We start from the raw sequence: 19190 nt of genomic DNA, 5'->3' as shown, positions 1-19190 counted from the left end.
GGCCAATCCTGCCTTATGGGACTCTTTCCTATTTAGGTAGGGGTGGAGTGAGCAATCTCACTGCTCCGCCCTCTCCTGGCACAGCCCCCCGCCACGCCCCACGACCCCCGGATTAGGTGGGCAAAGGGTCAAAGAGTGGTCTCATGGTGGGGACTGCAGAGGGCTCGAAGAGCGGGATCCAGGATTGCGATGCTGAGCCCTCCTGCGGGCAAGGACAGACCGGGCGTAGAGCCCACCAGGGGCGTGTCCCCATGCTCACCTGCCATTGGCCAGGTGGGGCCGCCGAACACAGCCTAACTATAAATGCGGAGCTGGAGGTTGCCGAGCCAGGCTTGGCGAAGGATGGTGGACAGCGTGTACCGAACCCGCTCTCTAGGAGTGGCGGCCGAAGGGATACCGGACCAGTATGCGGACGGGGAGGCGGCGCGCGTGTGGCAGCTCTACATCGGGGACACCCGCAGCCGCACCGCCGAGTACAAGGCGTGGCTGCTCGGGCTGCTACGCCAGCATGGCTGCCAGCGGGTGCTCGACGTAGCTTGCGGCACGGGGTGAGCCCCAACTGGGGCTGGGGAGTGGGGACGAGGGACTGGCTGTGCCGGGACAGGTGGGCTGCCGGACCGACTGGGCACGTTGGGGCGGTCCTCACCTGCCGGACTTGGGCAGGCGCAGGATGGACTCCAGGGCTGCGGCTATATGCTTCCCCCGGCAGAATGGGCACCTCAAGTGCACCAGTATGCCAAGAGGGAACAAGGTGTGTGGGAGACTCAGAGCAAGAGAGGGTGGGCGGAGTAGTGAGGGTGCATGGCGCAGAGCAAGAACTGAGCTTTGGGGCCAGGCCAGATCCTTGGCTCCAGCGTGTTTCTCCTGTGATGGCCTTGGGCAGCGTTAACAGTTAACATTTGTTCAATATTTGCACGTGCCAAGCGCAGTGCCAGGAGCTTTTCAAACCCTCACAAAACCTCATGAGGTAAGTATGATAATTCTCCAGTTATTACTGGGGAAACTAGGCCCTATAGAAGGAAAAGTTCCCCAAGTAGTAGAGGGAAGATACAAACCCAGGTGATTTAGGGTCTGGTCTATGTTCCAGACCAGCATGCTACATATACTGCCTGTGGTGAGCCAGTTTCCTACCATCTACCTCACAGGATTGCCGAAAGGATTAATGCACATTTGTAGTGCCTAGCTCTGACAAGGTGCTTTAAAATGAAAATTACTACCCAGTGATAAAAAAACAAACAAACAAAACAACAAAAAAAAACAGATTTATTCCAGATTTGGTAGGACATGCTTGTAATCCCAGGTATTTGAAAGGCTGAGGCAGGAGGATCAAAAATTCAAGGCCAGCCCGGGCAACTTAGCAATACACTGACTCAGAAAATAAAAAGGTCTGGGGATATAGCTCAGTAGTATAGAACCCCTAATTACAATCCACAGTACAGATTTCTGGGGTCATTTTAGGTCAATGGGGAGGGTCTGGGAGAAGAGGCAGAGAAATAGACTCTGAAGAGTTGAGGGAAGTGCCTTGCGCAGGGCTGCCTTGGCATCCTAGACTCTCCTGTTTTTCTTGGCCTCCCATCCCTGGCCCTGCTCAGGGTGGACTCCATCATGCTGGTGGAAGAGGGTTTCAGTGTGACGAGTGTGGACGCCAGTGACAAGATGCTGAAGTATGCACTTAAGGAGCGCTGGAACCGACGGCAGGAGCCTGCATTTGACAAGTGGGGTATGTAAACCTAGCCAGGCCTTCCTGACGACATTCCCAGGAACACTGGTCTCTCTTCCCTGAGCTCCTTTACATGGGGTGGTTTGGGGTATTTTGTTTTCCTCAGGAGATAACAATGTTACTGTCATTTTCCTAAAGACAGGCTTAAGTATCAGAATGAGCTACTGGGGTCAAGAGCTAGTTTGTTTCTGGTGCTGGGGTTGAACCCAGGGCCTTGGGCATGTTATGCATGAGTTCTACAAAGAGCTGTACTTGCAGTACTCCCTACCCTTTTTGAGATGGAGTCTGTTGCACAGTCTGGTCTTCCTTGCCTCCAGCCTGCTGAGTAGATGATTCTACAGGTGTGCATCACCACACCTAGCTCTGAAAGACTAGTTTTAACTACTTATAGCATCTTGTCCCTCTTCCCAAATAAAAATACATAAACAGAGCCCCTGTTCCCCAAAATGGCTCTCCCCTCTCTTCTTAATCTCCATGTTCCTCTAACTGGATGGGGACTCTGTGTTTTGAAGAAGAAAGTGATGGAGAATTGCACTTGGCGGAGGTGGACAGTGCAGGTACCATGATGCCACTCTAATTCCTTCTCCTTCTTGGCCCCCAGTCATTGAAGAAGCCAACTGGATGACTCTGGATAAAGATGTGCCCCGACCAGCAGGAGGTGGCTTCGATGCAGTCATCTGTCTTGGAAACAGTTTTGCCCATTTGCCAGACTGCAAAGGTGAGAGGTGTGATCTTGGGCACGTCACTTGCCTTGAGCTCTACCCCTTTCCACAGACTCCTGGGTGCCTGCTCCCCTGACAAAGATGACTTTGCCTTTTGGCCCCTCTGCCTTGGTACTGGCATCTGGGAGGGGAGAAATAGGAGGGAGAATGGTGCCAGGGGCCCTGTCCAGATGGAGCCTCTCTGCCCTTGCTGGAGTCCAGGTGACCAGAGTGAGCATCGGCAGGCACTGAAGAACATTGCAAGCATGGTGCGGTCAGGGGGCCTGCTAGTCATTGATCATCGCAACTATGACCACATCCTGAGCACAGGTTGTGCACCCCCAGGGAAGAACATCTACTACAAGGTGTGGTCCACCAGGGAAGGGCAGGCCCCAAATGGAAGGTGTGAGCCTGGGGTCCTCTGGCTCCATAGTGAGTTAATGTAGCTTACGCCACTGCCTATAGAGTGACTCGACCAAGGACATCACGACATCAGTGCTAACAGTGAATAACAAAGCCCACATGGTGACCCTGGACTACACAGTGCAGGTGACGGACGCTGGCCGGGATGGTTCTCCTAGCTTCAGGTACTGCTTGGCCTGGCAGGGGTGAGGTAGTAGTGGGGAAAGCTTGAGGCCACTGGTCCTCATGGTTGATGGGGGGCGCCTGTTGCAGTAAATTCCGGCTCTCCTACTACCCACACTGTCTGGCGTCCTTCACGGAGTTGCTCCAAGCAGCCTTTGGGGGCAAGTGCCAACACAGCATCCTGGGTGACTTCAAGCCTTACAAGCCGGGCCAGACCTACATTCCCTGCTACTTCATCCACGTGCTCAAGAAGACAGAATGAAGGTGGTCTTGCCTCCCATGATCCCCTGCCTAGGTACTCCAGGCTCTGGGAAGGTAGGGATCCATGGCCCCATACCAAGCCCAACCCTAGTACAGAGACACTGCAGTTGAGGTTCATGGATGTGGGTTCAGGAAAAAAAAAAAAAAAAAGAATAAACAATACAATTTGTGCCTTTTAATTCCCTAAGTCTTGTGTTTATGTCTGAAGGAACAGGCCCCCAGAGTGCCCGCGCCCACTTCCCTAGGCTCACTCCTCCCACAACCTTGCTCTTCCCCACTCCAACTTTTCACAACACCAGCAGAGGTCAGCATGTACTTTATTTTCTGCCATAAATGACTTCAGGGCCAATCCCCGGATAGATAGTCCCTGGCCCTCCTCAGCAGGTGGGCCCATCTTAAAGCTGGCCTGGAAGGAGGGGCAAAGAGGAGACATTGGGGTAAGGCCACACTGCACCCAGGGTGTCTCCTGGAGGGAGGCAGCCTTCAGGGGGTCAGCATAGCCTGAAGAGGAACCCTTTCATCTCAGGTCTCTCTGAGAGGCCATCTAGGTACCTTTTGCCAGTATGGGCAGTCCCAGGCTGCAGGCAGCTCCTAGCAGGCAGCAAACTTGTGCTGGATGTGCTTGTAGCGGAGCAGCTCCTGCTCACTGACTGAGGGTTGCAAGCGGGTGGCGGCCTGTAGCAGGTCCTCCATGGTAAGCAACAGTGCTGAGCTCGCCAATTCCAGCCCTAAGAGGTGACAAAGGGAAGTAAGGCAGCTTCCCACTGCAGAACAGAGGCTGTGTTCTATACCTCAGCAGAGAGCCCTGTGGGAGGTACCTTCCTGCTCAGAGTCCCCCAGATGTCCCTTCTCTAAAATCCCAGAATGACTTGTCTCTGCTAGCATTCTGGTTGACCTCCCAGGTTGTTATGTGGCTCACCTTCCTCCAGGTTGTGAACCTTGCGTTTGAGTGCAGTTGTCATGGCATCAGAGCAAAGAGAATAGAGGTCTGCCCCCGTCAGTTGGGGAGGGCAGCAATCCAGCACATTCACCAGGCTCACGGAGGGCTCTAGCTTGAACCTGTGTGGGTACACCAGAAACATTAAATGGTGCCACTTCCTTCCTTGAAAGCCACTGCTGACCAGCTTATCTTGCGCATTACATGCATCCCCTAACTGCCCAAACCCTTTGGGAGTCTTTCTCAAATAGTATGTACTTGCGTGTGATGGCACTTAGGACACGAAGCTGGGAGGCCCGATCCTCATTTGCCCCCACAAACACCAGCTTATCAAACCTTTAGGGAGAGAGGTGGGTAAAAGTGTCAGGGAGGTCAGCCAGGAGGGATGAAGGAAGCACAGAATTCGATGGAAGGATAATTCCAATGGGCCTGGTGAAGGTCAAAGCAGGGGTGCCCACCTGCCAGGCCGTAGAAGGGCAGGGTCCAAGAGGTCTGGTCGGTTGGTGGCACCAATCACAAACACATCCCGAGTGCTATGAAGTCCATCCAGCTCAGCCAGTAGCTGAGACACCACCCTATAGAGGAGGAAGCAAAGGCAGAGAGTCCTTGGTCCAGATCAGACTCTGCCCCTGCCTGTCGCGCTGCTTCTTACAGTCTGCCTCAACAGGGCCCTCTGCTCAGCTCTGTCCTGAATACCCTTCCATGTAAGCCCCCATTCTCTTCGGTGTTCCACACCCAACTCCACGACTCCTTTTAGCTTCCATTATATTATCTCAGAACTGAAAGGGCAGGCCAGACATGGTGGCACATGCCTGTAATTCCAGCAACTTGGGAGGCTGAGGCAGGAGGATCACAAGTTCTAGACCAGTCTCATTAATTCAGCAAGAGTGTCTCAAAATAAAAAGGCCTAGCAATGTAGTTCAGTGGTAAGGCACCCCTGGGTTAAATCCTGGGTACAAACAAACAAGCAAAAAAAAAAAAAAAAATCAAAGGGTAAGAACTTCTGTCTTGGGGCTCTGAAGACTGCTACAACCTGTCTCACATCCCTCCTACTTTGGGCCTCCACCTGTCCATCACTCCTCCAGAGTCTCCACTTCGCCCCCGACTGGGGGCCAAGGAATCCAGTTCATCAAAGAAAATGATACATGGAGCAGCAGCCCTGGCCCTGGAAAAGACTGAGAGAGGAGCTCACAGAAAGGGGAGTGGACCTCAGGAGGACTTGATCAGGGAAGAAGGGGAGGGATCCAGGGTCTAATAATTCAGCTCTGGCACTGAAGATACTAGGTCCCCCTGGGCAGGAACCCAACTTGTGGAAAGGAAGACTAGGAATGACCAGGATTAGCCTAAGGAGGGGAGTGGCACAGGAGCCATTAGGGTTTAGGAAGGACCAGAAGCTCTACCTCTCATCCGGCTCACCTTCTCGTACATTTTCCTCACTTTGGCCCACGTACATGTTGATGAGTTCTGGCCCCTTCACACTGAACCAGAGGATGTGAGAAGGTGAAACAGGTCCCACAGTTTGACCTCTCAGGTATCCCCTTCTGCTCCCCAACCCACCACAGCACCTCACCCAACTGCCATCCCTTCCAGGCCCCTTGCCCACCTGAGGAAGGTAAGGCTGCATTCAGTGGCTACTGCCTTGGCAAGGAGGGTCTTGCCTGTGCCAGGGGGCCCGTGGAGCAGGAGGCCCGAACGTCTTAGGCCCAGGCTCAGGAGCTCAGGGTGCTCTAGAGGGAGCTGGATGGTCTCCAGAATCTCCTTTTTCACCTCCTGTAGCCCGCCCACATCATGCCAGGACACTGAGGGAATCTAAGACACAGAAAGCAGGCTGTTGGGGATGTCCAAGTGGAGGAAGCACCTTCCCCACCTCTGAGGAGCTGGAGTCTCCACCTTGGGTGCTCCCACAGACTGGGAATGAGCTGTCTGAAGTTGCTCCAGTGCCTGCCCAAAGTCCTCAGCCAGAAGGGGGAAGCCAGCAGTGCACAGCTCCCCCTCATCCTCCTCGCTCCAGCTGCCTGCCACACTGCAAAGAGACACACAAGAGGCCTCTGGAGGGCTGCACTTAAGGCTTCATCCCTGTCAGTTCCCATGTCCTTCTTTTCTCACCAGCCCCTCCCCTTAAATTTCCTCTTCCTGTCTTCTCCCTCCTGTGCTCCACTCCCCTTACCCTGAATTCTTGATCCTGGTGCAGGCTGCTCGGCTGCTGTGAGTCAGAAGGGCACAGAGATCTCCTACCACAAAGCCCTAAGGAATCACGCGAAAGGACACATGAGCAGGGCAAGTAGGCAGGAACCTTTGTGGGGCTGGTCCCCCAGCTGGAGCCAAGGCCTTGGGGTTCCTACCCTAATGCACAGGGCATCGGGGCTGAGTTCTATCTATGTTGATACTCACTGCACACCGCCGTGCTAGCTGGGCCAGGTTCACCTCTTGGCCCAGGGGCAGGTGGGTGGTGAGGGCCTGCAGGATGCTGAGCCGTTGCCCCTCTGAGAGCACAGGCACCTCTAGCTCATGAGGAAATGCTGTCTGCACATCAGCAGGCAGGTCCTGGGCCCGGCTTGTGGTGGCCACAACCATCAGGGGAGGGCAACTGCAGACGGGAGTGGGCACTGAGAGTGACAATGTGCCTGGCAGCTCCTGGGCACTGCCTTGTCCTAAGACTGGTGCAGAAGTACAGGGGAAGTGGGGTGGGTGCTGGAATGGGGTATGAAGATGAGTATCACCCAAGTGTTCCTGGATGGGAATCTACAGAAACAGCCTGAGAGGACTTGTGCTTCTCCCTCCACAAGGGGAGCTCACAGAGGGGAGAGGCTGTATTTTCGCTTCAGCCTAGTGTCCCCCTCCAATACGAAACCACAATCTTCCCCCTGAACACCCCAAAGACCCTTAGCTTAGGGTAGCCAAATGGGCAGATTGCTGGAAGCCACAGGAGGGTGAGAAAAGACTGAAAGGCTAAAAAGAATTAAGAGGACAGGGACCTCAGCTCTACAGCAGATCCTGCTCTGCATAAATACCTGCTTAGGGGGTCCTCATTGAGGAGGAGGTGACGCAGTGTGGCCACCACACGGGCATCCTCACCCAGCCCATCACGGTCCCGGCCCAGAAGATCCACAGCTGTCAGCAATAGCACTACAGGCCGGCAGCGGCGTGCCTGGGAGAAGGTGGCCTGAAGTTTTGCCTCCACAGCCCCACTGCTGCCTGCACAGAGGCTGGAGCAGGGCACCTAGGAAAGGGGTGTCAATGGTCTATGAGCAAGGGCAGGCATGACTGAGACAGGGAGGTGGGGAAAGGAGAAACTAGAGGACACAGGTCATCTTTACTTGGGAGGGCAGGGATGGGCAAAGGAGGGTTCAAATTCTACTATTTCTCCCCCCTCCCCCAACCCTTTGTACTGAACATTAAACCCAAGGAGCTCTACCACTGAGCTACATTCCCAGCCCTCTTTATTTGGAGACAGGGTTGCTGAGTTGCTGAGGCTGGCTTCAAGAACTTGTGATCCTCCTGCCTTAGCCTCCCTAGATGTGTGACACCCAATCCGACATGGCAGACGTTTCTTTGTATGGCTATACTAGGTTAAAGTCTCCCATTTTCTCCCTTTTAGGGAGTTGGAGGTTGAACCCTTGATCTCAGGCATACTGGAGTAGCACCCCACCACTTTACTACATCCCTAGTCCAAGGTTTACTTTTTAACCCAACCCATTCTGTGGACTATCCACCATAATCTTGAAAACACTTCCTACTTCTTTTTTTTTTAAATATTTTTTTTTAGTTGTAGATGGACATAATACCTTTATTTAATTAATTTATTTTTATGTGGTGCTGAAGATCAAATCCAGTATCTTACATGTGCTAGGCAAGCACTCTACCACTGAGCTACAACTCCAGCTCAAACACTGCTTTCTTGAAAGGACTCTCAAGAGATGAACATTGTGGGAATATGCTGTGGCCACTAGGCAAAGTTGTTAGAGCCAATGGTCAACAGAGGAAGACAAGAGGAAGAGGGAGACAGACTCTGGGCTGGGGAGAGGAAGCAGTTAGGGTTCACCTTCAGAAAGTGGAGCCCAAGGCGACTACAGGCAGCTGCGACTGCTGTTGTCTTCCCACTGCCTGGTGGGCCCCATAGAAGGACACAGCCAGTTCCTGTCAGTAGGGATCCCCTACAACCAGAGAAGACATTTGTTTCCTCCATTCTGTTCAAATGTCAGAAGCCCCAGTAACCCAGGGACCCTTGGATCTCAAAAGCAGATACGTTATTTGTCTCTCCTTAGGTCCTGCCTCCAGCTCTATCTCTATGATGAGGCCATATATCCCACACCATCTCTGGTGTTCTGGAAGGGGCATGGAACTTATCCAGCAGCCAAAGACTAACTCTCTTTGGTCAGCTGTGCCTTCAATAGCGTCTGGCTTATCATGTATGGTCTGAACTGAACTGAGAGGCACCAAGAAGGGATCTGGGTCTATACTCAAGACACTTATATTAGGAGCTGTGTCCCTCAGGGCCAGGGTGGTGAAGGCCAGGATGACCACTGAGTTCCCCAAGAAGGGAGCCTCAGAGACGACTGCCCCTGCTGGAGACTCTTCCTGCACAGACAACCTTGGAAAATGGAAATTATTTTAGCAAAGAACACAGAAAGGACAGGGCTGGTGGCCTGCAATCGGTGTGAAGGCTTCCACTCTGGGGAGAGCATTAGGAATCATCTGTCTTGGGCTGGGGTTGAGCGCTTGCCTTGCATGCGGGAGGCACTGGGTTCGATCCTCAGCACCACATAAAAAAATAAATAAAACAAAGCTAGGAAATTCATACCCTGTGGCTGTGGCCTCACTCACCCTGGCTGAAGGCGCGGCTTCAGAGCAGTACAAAGCTCAGTCACCAAGGGCTCCAGACCCGGAGGAGACAAGCTATTCCAGAGAGTGGATTCTCCTGAAGGAAGCATTGGGACAGGGCTCAAGGTAGAACCCACCTGTGAAAGGCAGGAGGAAGTGTTAGGTTCTAAACATTCATTCTACCCCCTATACCAGGTCTACTCCCACTCCTAGGCCTCACCATGTATAAGGAGGTATGGGTGGTATCAGCCAAGTAAGCCCTGATTGGTTCATCTGGAGCATCCCCAATTGTTTTCTTCACTTTAAAAAACATTTCCCGCCACCTGAAGGAAAGAGCCCAATGAACCCCAGACCTGGAGCTGGAGCCCATGTACTCCCTTTCCCAAGGACAGATAGCTTTCTCAAACATAGAGGACAAACTCAAGACAATATAAATAAGAGCCCTGAGATGAGGCAGGGAGTATGGGAGTAGGGGGAAAGGAAAGCAGATGGTCTTTCTTATTTCCTGGACTGGATCATATTTTTTTTTTTTTGGTACTAGAGACTGAACCCAGGGGTGCTTTACCACTGAGCCACATCCCCAGTCCTTTTGTTATATTTTATTTAGAGATAGGATTTTGCTAAGTTGCTTAGGGCCTTGCTAAATTGCTGAGGCGGCTTTGCCTCCTGTCTCAGCCTCCTGAGACAATGGGATTATAGGTGTGCACCACCTCACCTGGCTAACCTGGCTTCTTCAAGGTCCAATCAGGGTGCAAATTCCTTTGGTCACACTATCCAACAGATGCCAAGCTTGGAAGCAAAGGGGGTGGGTGGGAGTGGCTCATGGTAGAAGGGAGTAGCATAGCAAGTTCATGTACTAGACCATATGGTCTATTAGACCATAGGGAAAACTATATGCTAGGGATGAAACCCAGGCCTTTCAGTGTGCTAGGGAAGAATTCTACCACTAAGCATCCCCAGTCCAGAAAACTGTATCTTACTGTAACTAGTTAAATAAGTGATAGGGGCTTCTAAAGTGTAGAACCTTAATTAAGGCAAATACCTTGAGTTGGAACGCATATTGGAAACATTGCCTAGGAAAGTGAGGAAGGAAGGCACTGGTGTGTGTGTGGGGTTAGGGTACCACCTTCCTTGGTTGTAAAGTAGTTAGACCACCTTAAGGAGAATGGCCAGACTCTGGAATCTATTTGGGTTGTGTTCCACCCAGAATGCTGGATGGGTGGCAATGAAACTGGCTCCCATGTGACCTGGTTCTGGGAAGTGCAACACAGGAGAAGCTGAAGAGGTGCCACTAACAGTGGAATCCCTTGCCAGGCAGGCAGCTCAGGGCCCTCTCAGGGGTTCCCTTAACAAGCCTAGTGTGGCTTGTTAATACTAATTTCTATCTGTCCTTAGGCCACCTTCCAAAACCCTGCTTGACTGGGTGCCTGCTTAGGGGGAAGACAAAAGTCCAGGAACAGAAATGGCTCACTATTCTATCACAGAAAGTTCCAGTGCTTGTTTTCTTTTGAAAGTACAAAAGGTGGGAATTCTGTAGTTTTCCTATAGCTTATAAGCATTTGCTAGATTTAAGAGGAGAGACACAGTTAGAAAGTAACCGATAAATGCCAGTCAGCATTTCCTGCCAGGATTTAATCTGGGAAACCTCAAAGTGGTACCATGGAGCCTAAATGAAGTTACACAGGGCATTACCAGGCCCTTCATCTGGGCACCACCATCCTGAAACTGGGTGCACGGAACACCAGACAGAATGAAGCATAGATATTGACCAAGGATGAACCAGGCACTCCAGACAAGGTGTTGCTTTTGACAGAGGACAGGCTGGCTGCCAGAGACCTTATGCCTGATGGCTCTCAGGGTTGGGTTAGTGTACCTATCAGTTGTGTTCTCCTCCTAGCACTAGAGGAAATTAGTCCAATCAATAAAGGGACTACCTGGGGTACAGAGCTAGACATCTTCCTCCCTTCACATAAGGCAGAAGCACTCTTGTTTGTTGCTGGGAATTGAACCTAGGGCCTTGTACATACTACACATGTACTACTGTACTGAGTTATACCACCACTGCTTCTCAAATTTTTTTTTTTTTGAAATTTTTAAATTTTATTTATTTGCATGTGGGGCTGAGAATCGAACCCAGTGCCTTACACATGCTAGGCAAGCGCTCTATCACTGAGCCACAGTCCCAGGCCCCTTCTCAATTTTTTTACTTCCCCATTTTTACATGGGACTTCAGTGGTCAGAAGCAACAGGAGAACAGAAAAGCTGGATATCTGACTTGGGCTCTTGGCTAAACTACGTTCTACCTCTAATTCTCTGAGGGTAGGCCTCTCCAGCTCAGCAGCAATCCCTTTGTCCCGTTTTCTGAGATAAGGTTGTGAAGCAGCATGTGCACACTCGATGGGTTAGGGCAAAAATCAAAGTCTGTGTATCCTTATGTTGAAATATGAGCAACATGGCCTGAGTCCTGGCCCAAACAACACTGTTGAGAAGGAAAAGGAAGGAATCCCATCTTGGTCAAGTCATTAGCAGCCCCCCACCCTCCCCAGTCCTGGGAACTCAACTCAGGGCCTTGCCCATGCCAGGCAAGGCCTAGGCTGTGGTTCTTAACTTTTTTTCAGTCATACACCTGTTTGGGAACCCAAAGAATTTTTTTCCTCTACAAAAAAAAATGTACCCAACAACAAAATATTCTTAGGCACAAATTATTACATATAATTTTGGGGGGAGAGGATTATAGAATTGCACCTAGGTTGCAAATTCCAGTTATAAAATAGGAGGAAGCTGCATACCTGGGCAGCTTCTCTGGATTTCCTTCCAGGATCTCGACTTGCCCGAACGTTGGCACACACAGAACATCCCCTTCCTGTACCACCCTGAAACACAGTCGTGGCCTTGGTCAGCTACCAGTGGAGTCATAAGCATGTGCTTACCACATTTCCCCATGCGCACTCCCAACATATAGACTACTTCTTAGGGATCTACTGCTCACCAGAGATTAGCAAATTTACCAGAGAACAAGCAGACGTAGACCAAGCTGGGGAAATGGAGGGGAGACTAGAAAGGGGGAGCAGAGATAATGAGAGAGCAGGCTACCGGCTCTTTTGGAGTGCTCTTTGATCAAACAGGTTTCTTAGTTTATAATGTCCAAATTCACCTTATGATTCAGATTTCTATTGTCTGCCTTACACAATGAGAATACAATATGCCTAAAAATGGCTTCTTTCAACCAGAGGGGTTACCTGGATAGGTAGAAGAGGCAAGTGATGAGGCTGAGATGCTATTTTCCTTAAAAGGGGTAGGCAGCTAACCTGGGTGTCTGAAAGTGCTGGTAAAGAGCATGGTCATAACTTCCATTAGTGCTGTAGTGGGGAGAGGACACAATTTCGATGTGTAACTCTCTGGCAAATGGAGGCCTAGGCAGCAATGAGCAGCTTCCTTTGTCTTCGGGGGTGATGGAGCCTTCCAAGTATCTCTATTAGAGAAATAATCACCACTTTATAACTTTCTCCCAAAGAGTCAGGCCCTGTCCTACTTCTTAGCAGCCATAGACTTGTTGGAGGTGGGGCCTGAGGTAGCAGAACTAAACACCTCTGTCTGCTTTCTTTACATTTTTCTTATTACTCAAGCATAGATTTGGGTATACTATTTTTTATATTTATTTTTAGATCTGGGTTTAATATTTTTTTGTGGTGCTGGGGATTGAACCCACAGCCTTGTGCATATGAATCAAGCACTCTACCAACTGAGCTATATCCCCAGCCCCCTAAACACCTCTGTCTTCCCTAGAAGATAGAAGCCTTTCCCTCTAATGAACACCAGGAAGCTCTTTTCCTGACTCTGCATCCAAAAAATTCCCCAGTAAAGACAATCTTTCTGGCCCACATCCAGTAAAGTGACAAAGACAATTATTCCCACAAGTCCTTTGAATGACATTAGGCAACCAATGGGATTGATATTAAGTGGACTGTGGGAAAAAGACATGATCTTAATAAAGTTGAAAGAATTGGTTCAGCTGAATGAGCTCCACTGTGAATACTCTAGTAGATTTTCCCCATTGAGAAGGAATCCACATCTCCCATTTATGTATATCTTCTTGTCCTGCCATCTCATAGTTTTTGTTTTTACAATATTAGGATTGAATCCAGGGCTTTGTACATGCTGGGAAAATGCTCTAAACTGAGGCTCATACCCTCTGCCCATCCCACAATATTAATTAACCACTCTAGCACTGTCCAACAGAACTTTCTGCAATGATGGAAATATTTGATATCTACATGAGGTGACTGAGCATTTGAAGTATGGCTAAATAAAGAACTGAATTTTTTACTTTAGTTTTAAGTTTAAAGAACCACAAAGTGGCTAGTGCCTTCCATACTGGACATCACCAGTCTAAAACATATGTACAGATGCTTAATTAAACGTTAAATTATATTTTTCTTTTTTTTTAATATTCATTTTTGGATACCTTTTATTTATTTAATTTTTAAAATATTTATTCTTTTAGGTGTAGATGGACACAACACAATGCCTTTATTTTTATGTGGTGCTGAGGATTGAAACCAGGACCTCACATGTGCGAGGTGAGCACTCTACCGCCGAGCCACAACCCCAGCCCAAAACTATATTTTTCTAAGTACAACTGTCGTCTTCTTTTTATTTATTTATTGTTTTTTTAGTTGTTGATGGACCTTTATTTTATTTATTTGTATGTGGTGCTGAGAATCAGACCCAGTGCCTTATGCATGCTAGGCAAGCGCATTACCACTGAGCCACAATCCCAGTCCCTTCTTTTTATTTTTAAATATTTACTTTTTAGTTTTAGGTTGACACTATATCTTTATTTTATATTTATGTGGTGCTGAGGATCAAACCCAGTGCCTCATGCGTACTAGGCAAGCACTCTACCACTGAGCCACACTCTAGCCCCTACAACTGTCTTCTTGAAGTGAAGGCAGAAACCAATATATTTTTCAATATATTTAATGAAATATTAAAGTTGACCAGGTTGGGAGCAGTGAAACATGATTGTAATCCCAGTGATTTGGGAGGCTGAGGAAGGAGGATTGCAAGTTTGAGGCCAGCTTCAGCAATTTAGTGAATCTAAGCAACTTAGTGAGACACTCGTCTCAAAATACAAATAAAACGGTCTGGGGATGTAGCTCAGTGGTAAAGTGGCTCTGAGTTCAATCTCTAGTACCAAATTAAATTAATTAGTTATGTTAACCACTAGGCACCGGAGATTAAAAAAAAAAAGGAGTCCTTTCCTTCAAGGAATTTACAACAATAACATAATTAGAGATTAGACAGATTATGTAATCAACAAGGCAGAAGATAAATGCACTAAAAAAAAAAAGGTACGAAATGCTACTGGAGTAAGAAATAATGTTAAATTTGTGGTAGCAAGATTATGAAAGTCTATGAAGAGGTAGCATTGTTAGGTAGGGCTAAAAGATGTAGGAAAGGATGGCAGGATATTAACAGAAGGAGCTAAAAAAGGAAAGCATTTGAAGTCAAGGATAAGCATAAGGGCTGGGGTTATGGCTCAGTGGCAGAGCACTTGCCCTGCACATGTAAGGCACCCGGTTCCATCCTCAGCACCACATAAAAATACATAAACGAAATAAAGATATTGTGTCCATCTATAACTAAAAAATAAAAAGATTAAAAAAAAGAATAAACATAATCAAAAGCACTGAAACACTATCCAGTACAACACTGAATATATTGCAGTAATCCAATAAACAGCTGATTAAACTGAGCAGATTAATATACACACCTGTCAATTGATCGTGAACTTCATTTTTCACCCGAACAGCTGAAAACCCTTTCCATGCACCACTACGCTATGATATTTTGACTGAAGAGAATGGATAAACAAGGCTAAGAGACATTAACAGTTCAAGGTGGTAAAGGGCGGGGAAAATAAATACAAGTCTAGTCTTCAATTCAGTTAAGAAAGAAAAAAAGGATAAGGAAACACTCCTCACCTGAATCTTGAGCTCTCCCACGTCCATGGGGTCACAGCCGAGATTAAAAGCCAGAGTGGCAGGCACGAGAGCCGTTCGGTCAGCGAGCGGCTCTGCCAGCTGCACGGAGCTGGGTCCCAGTCTCTCAGACAGGTCCCAGCGAGGCTGCAGGACCTGCACCGTGGCTAAGTGCGGCTGAGAAGTGTTCGATAACTCTCCGGCCCGGGTTACCCACACCCACTCGCCCTGGAAGAGGCTGAGACCACGGAGACAGCTCCGGCTCACCCCCAGTGCATCTCCAGTCCCTCCCAAAACTCCTCGGAGTTGCCGGACTGTGCCGGAAACAGCGAAGGAGGACACCACCGGCGGCGGCGGGGGCCGGCTATTATCCCCAGTCCCTGGGCACAGTCTGTTCCGCCCGCGGAGCTCAGTTACAGCCAGCCGCGTCCCCGGGCCCAGCAGCCCTTGCAACACCGGCCGCGTCTCCAACACCCGGGGCCCCGGCACCGGCAGGGTCTCTCCACGCCTCACTAGCAGAGGACCGACTCGTGGTCCGAGCCCAGGCCCCGGTGAGGTGCCAAGCAGTGCCCAGCCCAGGGCCGGGGGCCGTCGCACGGGCCGCGCCCGCACCTGAGCCCCGGGTCCCAGTGCTAGGAGCCGCAACAGTGCGCGGCTAACCAGCAGCTGCGGGGGCCCAGGACCTTGCTCCTCAGTCTCAGCACCTGGCCGTTCCAGGGCAGCCACTAACAGAGCCGGCCCTGCTGGACTCTCTCCTGCAGGCCGAAGGGCCAGAACCAGGCCCAGCCCCGCAGCAGGCCATGGGTCCCCGGGCGGCAGCAGTACTACCAAAGGGGACGTCTCGGTCGGGAAGGGTTCCAGGACGCGCAAGACAGCCAGCACCATGGTGATTAGAGATCTACCAGGAGAGCCAACTAGTACGGCTTCCGGAGCTTGCGAACCGGAAGACTAGGCGACGTAAGTGCTGCTTCCGCTTCGGTTAAAGGCGGTGTGAGGAAAATGGGAGGGGCGTCAGGTGCCTGGAGCAAGCTCTGAGAGGTTCCTCTGCTCCTCGGGAAGATCCCGACCATCCCTCGATGGCAGTAACCATATTCACCCTGTGCGCATGCGCCCTGTGAACCAGTGTTTACCAGGATTTGCCTTTGCCTTGGAGGGGAGTAACCTCCTCTCAACTGCTATGCCCGTTAGCATATTCTGAATAGTTTACTGACTGATCAGCGAGCGGCCTGGGACTGACTAGTGCTGGGAGTTGTAGATGGAATGTTTCAAAAGAGTCCACTCCTCTGTAGGAATTCTTACACTTTGCTCTATGCAGCTGTAGGCATTGAAGTTTGAGGGTTGTAGAGAATATTGTTGGAGGGAGTGGTAGGATTATAAAACTGTCTCAGACATGCTTATAGGTACGCAGTGACTGCTGGCTGAATTACTATATGTGATTCATGTAGCCCTGGAGTGCTTGGTGCCGCCACACCTGTTCCAACACATCCTACACAAAACCCACATTCCAGCACTTCTTGTCCTGTTCATTGTCCTGTCTTTCTATTCCCACCAAACTTGAAGACAAAACAGCTTCCCTTTCCCCCGCACCAATTCTTGGAGACCCTTTGCTATTTCTATCCTGGAGGAGGGCAGGCAGCAGAACTGGGGGAAGGGAGGGGTTTGAGACTTCTGTCACGACTACTGAGTCAATAGCCTACTTTCTACTTGTGCTGTTAGAGTCCATCCTTATCTTTATTCGTACAGTGGTAGGCCACATTTCCAATATATTATCATTTATAATAAATGGATTAGATGGTGGCGGTCTCTTCTCTCTGAACGTTGTGTTCTCTTTCAGCTAGTGCCCAGCTTTCTCCTTGAGACTACATCTTGAGGTAGTCTATTTTGAGTAGCATATATTTCTGAAAACCTAAAAGTCAAATACTTGAAATTGCCCATTCCTACTTTTTTGTTGTTGTTTTTCAGGATTGAACTAGGGCACTCTGCCACTGAGCTACATCCCCAGCCCTTTTTATTTTTATTTTTTTATTTTGAGACAGGGTCCTGCTAAGTTACCCAAGCTGGCCTTGAACTTGTGATCCTCCTGCTTCAGCCCCAGAGTCACTGGGATTACAGGCATGTGCCACCATGCTCCACAATTCCTACATTTCTTTTAAATATTTATTTTTTAGTTGTAGTTGGACACAGTATCTTTATTTTATTTTTATGTGGTGCTGAGGATCGAACCCAGGGCCTCCCACGTGCTAGGTGAGCGTTGTACCGCTGAGCCACAATCCCAGCCCCCACAATTCCTACATTTTATTTATCTATTTATTTATTTATTAATATTTATTTTTTAGTTTTTTAGGTGGACACAATATCTTTATTTTATTTTTATGTGGTGTTGAGAATTGAACTCAGGGCCTCACGCATGCTAGGCAAGCGTGCTACCACTTGAGCCATATCCCCAGCCCCAATTCCTACATTTTAAAAACAGCATATAAGAAGGTGCTAGGAATCTGGATTCACATAGATAAAAGTTCCCATTTGGTAGTCCTAGTCCTACTATCTGTGGCTCTGTCCCCTGCCTCCCAGAGGGATCAAAGACTGGGTAATGGATTGCGCCTGTAGAAGACATGTCTGTTTTGTACAGTAGAACGTAAGCTCTAGGCCTCAGGACTATGGTGTTCCTTGAGGCCTTGGGCATAGACAAATACATCTGGTATCTTGTCTATATCAGCCCTCATGCAGACACAAATGCCCATCCATTAATAAACATCTTCTCACCCAGGCTTTTCCCCAACAAATAATTGACATGCAATGGAAACTTTGTGTTGCCTTGAGATCATTACTTATTAAAGTCAAATACTATTTCTGTAAGCTAGCTAGGATCCTACATTTGTTGTCTTCATTTCTTTAGCTTTTGTTCACACTTCAACCCATTATAAACTTCTTTCTATGCCTCTAAAACTTCCATGGCAAAAATCACCAGTAACCTCCTAACTGCAGGATCAAGTTGTTGCTGTTCAATTTTTATCTTACTCAGTCTTCCTGTGACCAATCCTCTTTTACTTCCCTTGCCATTATGACACCAGTTTTCTTCTTATGTCTTTGACTACTTCTGGAAGCCATCCTTAGCTCCTCCCTTTCTGATACTGTCTCCCCACAATCCAATGAATCACCAAATCCTGTTGAATCTACACATTTTCCAATCCCAACTTCTCTTCTCCATCCCTATGATCACTGCCTTTAAATGTTACTATCCCTGGGCAAGTTTTATTTATTTATTTTGCAGTGCTGGGGGAAAGTAGCACCTCCTTCATGCTGGGCAAGCATCTATGACTGAACCTCCAGGCCCAGAGATTTACTCTCCATAGGTTATTCTTCTTGGGTCTTCTCCAGGGTGATTCATTCTTTCGTTCTTTCTTTCTTTTATGGGGTATGTGTGTGGTACTGGGGTTCAAACCAAGGGCCTTACTCTATCATGGAACTATATCCCAGCCCTCCCAACCCTTTATAGTTTTTTTTTTGGTACCAGGGATTGAATCCAAGAGCAATTAACCCACTGAGTCACATCCCCAGGATCTTGCTAAATTGCTTAGGGCCTTGCTAAGTTGCTGAAACTGGTTTTGAACTTGTGATCCTCCTGCCTCAGCCTTCTCAGCAGCTTCAATTCCAGACATGCACCAACATGCCAGTTTTTAGTTTTATCTTGGGGTAGAGTCTCGATATATTGCTCAGGCTGGCCTCAAATTTGCCATCCCTCTGCCTAAAGATCCCTAGTAGCTGGGATTACAAGCCACGTTTCTTTTTCTTTTTTTTTTTTTTAATATTTATTTTTTTAGTTTTAGATGGACACAATATCTTTATTTTATTTTTATGTGGTGCTGAGAATCGAACCCAGTGCCTCACGCATGCTAGGCAAGCACGCTACCACTTGAGCCACATCCCCAGCCCTATTTTATTTATTTATTTATTTTATTTATTTTTTCCTTTTGCAGTGCTGGGGATTGAAACCATGGCCTAACTAACACATGCCAGACAAGTGCTGTAACAATGAGCCACATCTCCAGCCTAGGACTAGTTTCTTAATATAGTCAGTCAGTTACCAGAGTAGCCTCTCTGAACTATTCCTCCTTGCCACTTCAAGGTTCGTGCACTCTATTATTATTATCATTGGTACTGGGGATTGAACCCAGGGGGTG

The 19190-nt window shown here is 48.8% G+C and overlaps 2 protein-coding genes across 4 annotated transcripts; one reads left to right on the top strand and one right to left on the bottom strand.

Moving 5' to 3' along the window:
* Positions 1-309: 309 nt before the first annotated feature.
* Positions 310-3446, top strand: Gnmt (glycine N-methyltransferase). Its single transcript, XM_046426233.2, has 6 exons — positions 310-548; positions 1593-1720; positions 2322-2438; positions 2644-2786; positions 2887-3008; positions 3097-3446. Exons 1-6 carry the CDS (start codon positions 343-345, stop codon positions 3266-3268), a joined length of 888 nt encoding a protein of 295 aa, XP_046282189.1. The 5' UTR covers positions 310-342; the 3' UTR covers positions 3269-3446.
* Positions 1247-16028, bottom strand: Pex6 (peroxisomal biogenesis factor 6). 3 transcript variants are annotated; one of them, XM_046426229.2, is made up of 18 exons: positions 15013-16021; positions 12334-12497; positions 11815-11898; positions 9246-9348; positions 9029-9162; positions 8247-8358; positions 7216-7424; positions 6596-6791; positions 6372-6448; positions 6095-6227; positions 5808-6013; positions 5621-5682; positions 5271-5379; positions 4663-4779; positions 4463-4540; positions 4187-4326; positions 3820-3995; positions 1247-3673 (listed from the first exon to the last, which is right to left on the bottom strand). In XM_046426229.2, exons 1-17 carry the CDS (start codon positions 15892-15894, stop codon positions 3859-3861), a joined length of 2943 nt encoding a protein of 980 aa, XP_046282185.1. In that variant the 5' UTR covers positions 15895-16021; the 3' UTR covers positions 1247-3673; positions 3820-3858. The 3 variants fall into 3 exon arrangements, with proteins under 3 accessions (XP_046282185.1, XP_058429172.1, XP_046282186.1); XM_058573189.1 differs by having other exon boundaries at positions 1247-3995; positions 15013-16022; XM_046426230.2 differs by lacking the exons at positions 9246-9348; positions 12334-12497 and having other exon boundaries at positions 15013-16028.
* Between the last annotated feature and the right edge of the window lie 3162 nt (positions 16029-19190).

The sequence above is a fragment of the Marmota monax genome, unplaced genomic scaffold (genome assembly GCF_021218885.2).
Source record: "Marmota monax isolate L192 unplaced genomic scaffold, Marmota_monax_Labrador192_F-V1.1 WCK01_AAM20220418_F8-fsc00187, whole genome shotgun sequence".
Taxonomy (NCBI): domain Eukaryota; kingdom Metazoa; phylum Chordata; class Mammalia; order Rodentia; family Sciuridae; genus Marmota; species Marmota monax.
This window is presented reverse-complemented; position numbering and strand designations above follow the sequence as displayed.